The 4,208-nt window shown below is 41.7% G+C and overlaps 1 protein-coding gene across 1 annotated transcript in view; it reads right to left on the bottom strand.

Annotated features, from left to right (window-relative positions):
- Nucleotides 1–2,332: 2,332 nt before the first annotated feature.
- pptc7 (PTC7 protein phosphatase homolog) overlaps nt 2,333–4,208 on the bottom strand; it is a 14,980-nt gene continuing 13,104 nt past the window's right edge. Inside the window, exon 6 of the mRNA XM_015388873.1 lies at nt 2,333–2,691. Within this exon, the coding sequence (XP_015244359.1) occupies nt 2,633–2,691 (59 nt within the window). The 3' untranslated portion in view covers nt 2,333–2,632. The remainder of the gene's footprint in view (nt 2,692–4,208) is intronic.

The raw sequence follows: 4,208 nt of genomic DNA, 5'->3' as shown, positions 1-4,208 counted from the left end.
GGCTGGTTACTTTAGAACGCACAGAATGCTTGAAAGTCAGAGATGGCACTTCCAAACACCAGGACCTTCAGAAAGTTTTTTTGACAGCCAAGCCTTGACATCACCCAGACGGTCAAGAAGGGGTGTCAAGAGGCAGTGGCTGTTTTTAGCAATTGGCACGTAAAGTTGACAGTCATCAGCATAGAAATGGTACTCTATACCATGTTTGATAAAAATCTCTTTAAAAGGAAGGAGGTAAAGTGCAAACAATAAAGGTCCCTTGAAAAAAATAGTATTCAAAGGTCTGCCTTAAAGTGAATCCAGAATGCTGCTGCCTGCATCCTCACTATAACTAAGAAAGTAGAGCACATCAGTCCGATTCTGAAGTCCTTTTATTGGCTCCTCATGTCTCAGAATAGATAGTAAAATCCTTCTGTTAGTGTAGAAATCCCTGAATGGCTTCGCTCCAAAATACATACAGACTGGTTGGCAGTGGATCAACAGCCAGACCTCTCAGGTCTACTGGATCAAACTGAATCTGCAGAACCAGAATCAAACATGGAGGAAAAGCTTTTAGTTCTAATCTGGAATAAACTCCTGGAAGAAGTTCTGAAGACCTCAGCTGCTTTAAATCCAAATTATAATCCTTTTTTTCTGTTTATTATTGTTGCTTTGATCCAAACATTAGCAAAGTTTTCTAATCACTGCAGTCTACTTTTCTTTTTCATATACAGCTCAAATGTTTTTTTGCTGCAATGTGCTTTATAAACTATACAAAAAACAAATTTGCGTATAAAAGTGAGTAAAAGTAAAAAGTCCTCAGAAAAATACTCAAGTACACAAAAAAGAGGCCGCTACTTAAGTACATTAAGCAAGTATTTATACTTAGTTGAACTCTGTGTATGAAGGAACAGGTAACGTCTGGCTTAACCCTGAACCTGATCTAACTCGCTGTTTGGCAGAATTAGTTTGATCTGTTAGAAGATATTTTATTGACGGTTTCATTTCGTGCCTCAGACGAGTTCACAGTGTCGTCCTCTGAGCAGGATGCTGGTGCTTCAGGTTCTGACATGTTAGTGATGAAGCAAACACTGAAAGACATTCGTCAGAACATTGATCCATCTCTGCTTCCAACAGGTAAACAGTTTTATGGGTTCAGAATGAGGATGAAGATTTTTGTTTAGTTGTGTGATAAACGACCAATTCATCCTATTTAACAAGTCTCCCCGTTTCTGAAGCATCGAATTCCAGAAGTGGCGACTGCTCTCGATTTCGTCCTTGAAAGCATCAGCAGAGCCACGCCCGTGTTGTTGGAAATGTTCTTGACGTCAGAGGAATGTGGGCGGACATGTTGGACAGCGTGTTCCTGATTCGGATGTTTCTGTTTATCCTCCACCTGAGCACGGAGGTAAAGCTAAACAGCCTGCAGGCAGCAGGTGTGAAAACAATGACTACATACCTGAAGAAAATAAGAAAGTGAAAAATAAAAAAGGTCATTGCAACATTATAAATAAATACTTTCATCTTTATTTAAATATTGTACAGATTTCAAATTTTCCCGCTCTGCATTCAGCTGTACAGGGTATTCTCTCACACACACACACACACACAGCCAGGTGAGGATGACTAGAGACAAACAGGAAGAGAGTCGGTGCAGCTGTGACTCATGAGGTGGATCCAGACTGAGTACGAGAACTAGATGGTCAAAGAGAACCAATCCATTTACCTTCAATCTGCCTGCTAAGATCATTTATAAATGTCGCCGTCAGTCTGAACCCAATCGATCAGCGAAAAATCCAGAACTTTTACTCATTACCGCCGATTGTCGACACGACAAACACTGGAAAATGTCAAAAAAAAAGGGATGATGCCGTCGTCTCTATAGCTGCTTCACCGTTTCAGAGCGTCGTAATGCGAATGCGACGCTTCACTGAGAGGAAACAAAAGCTGCAGCGGGGGAGGGGGATGACGAGTGCATCTCTAGAGAAGGGAGGGGAAACTGAAGCAGCGGACAAAGTTACAAAAATACGTTTGGTCATGTGACCAACACCAGCTTTGTGCGTTTAGGGCTGCCAGGCTGGGGAAGCCCAGCGGATCCGGAGCGGTCTGCGCCTCGGCATCCATCAGACTTCACCAGCCGCAGCCTGAAGATTAAAGGGAAATAGCCACAAACATCGCTGACCTACAAACAGTCCTCCCTCTCAGTAACAGAAGAATCTGACGGCAGAGGAAGGCAGGAGCTGCTCGTCTGCAGAATCTCACCAGAGCAACCTGCCAGGCGTCTTCACGTCACATTAGCTGTTTGTTCTGCCGACCCTCTCTGCTGAATGTCTGCTGAATGTCTGCTGAATGTCTGCAAAATGTTTCAGGGGATCAGCCCGGTTATGAAGCCCTAATGCTGCCGTTCCCTTCGAGGTGACGTAACCTCCGACAGGATGCTTCCTCTCCTTCCAGCCCAGTCTGCTGATCCTCAGTGATGGGATTAGCAAGTGAGCAGCGGTAAACTACACCGCTGCTAACAGTCCAGCAGAGTGTTTCAAGCCGTCTTTTTTTCAGTAGATGTGGAGGAAACAGAAGTGGACGTCATTCCCGTCCAGCAGGAATAGAAGCAGTTCATCACTTCCGGCGGCGGACTCCCCTCATCCCTCAGAGGCTAGTCTGTGTATTCTGCCACGATGGACAGCAGCACCGTGATGTCGTCCGGCTTTCCTCCTGCACAACCGCAACACAGAAACCGGTTAGGATGGAGTGACCAACGTATAAAAATAAACATGTTGCACTTCCCTGGAAAAGATACGACTAAAAAGATACGAGTTATTGCCACTTAAAAGGAATTTGGCATGGTGTTGATGGTGCAGCCAAATATAATATATACAGAATACAAGAGCAATAGTTATATACAATATAAAGGTACAATAAACTATATACCATATATAGTATATAGCTATGTGCTATATACACAGTAGGCTTGTCGTTAACATAACGCAGGTGGTGTGTAGATGCTACGTTGGTAGTGTCAGGTAGTGTCAGTGTCAAGGAGGTCTCTGGTGCTTTTCCTGCTACATCTTGCACCTTTTCCAAACCCGTCCTTGCACCTTTATTTCAAATCTGGGGACTTTTTTTCTGTGTAAATGGAGACGTTGGCGACATAAAAGTACGGAACTCTGTCATGCATGAGATGATCACATCCTCCCTCTGTCTGCCGTCGTCATGCAGAGCAGGCTGCGGCAGAGTAAACCTTCCCACTTGGAAACCAGATTGCTAATAAAATGCGGATATGCTGCTAATCCCGGCCTAGATTCCAAAGTGTTTTCATTAAAAAAAAAAAATGTTTTAACCGACAGAGTTGTCTCACATTTAGTGACTGCATTTTCGATTTACAGCCTCCTTGTCTCCCCTAGTCAACAAGTGCAACGTTCTTCTTCTTCGTGCTTTTTTTTGTTCGCCATCTGGCAAACAACTAATGGTGCATTTACTTTAACAATTGCAATGAAGTGTGGATCTAAATGTCTGAATTTTATTTTTTCTTTACTTTTTTGTAAAAGTCTCTATAAAACTCTTCATATCCCCACGTTTCTTCCTCCCTGCTATCCCATCTCTCTATTCTGCTTTGATAGATAAAAAAAATAATAATTGTAGGGATTCAGAACGGATGGAACAGACGGATGACATGAGGTATGCAAATTAGGTGATGATATCATCTAGTGACGTCTAGGACTGCTAATAGCGACTTTTCTTACTGAGGAGTTGGCAGCACTGATTCCTTTGTGCACAAAAATCGCTTTGGGGTCCGAAACCGTTCAGGCAGAAATCTCACCGTATGGAGGGAATTTTGTTCCATTATTGTTTAATCAAAGAACATTTTGTAAATGAAAATTTGCAATCCAGAAATTAAAATTTGAAAAACTTTTTAATCAAAAGCGTCTGAAAATAACTTTGCTGGGTTTTTTTAGATAGCATTTTCAAATTATTTAATTTTCAAAAAATTTTCCAACTTCATATTTTAAACATATTTCCTATTTTCAATTCTTATTATTCAAATTTCTTTTTCAGATGGATTTTTACAAATAGCATTTTTTCGTTGCTAGCGTCCAGCAGACCAATCAAAATGTTTCCTTCCCATTCAGGAGGAGAGCCCGCCTCCAGAAGGGAAGAAAATGTGATCCGAAAAATGAAAAAATAAAGTGCAATTTGTAAAACTCATAAGAAAAACAATTTGAAATTTGAAA

Source organism: Cyprinodon variegatus, unplaced genomic scaffold (genome assembly GCF_000732505.1).
Source record: "Cyprinodon variegatus isolate N-32 unplaced genomic scaffold, C_variegatus-1.0 Scaffold440, whole genome shotgun sequence".
Taxonomy (NCBI): domain Eukaryota; kingdom Metazoa; phylum Chordata; class Actinopteri; order Cyprinodontiformes; family Cyprinodontidae; genus Cyprinodon; species Cyprinodon variegatus.
This window is presented reverse-complemented; position numbering and strand designations above follow the sequence as displayed.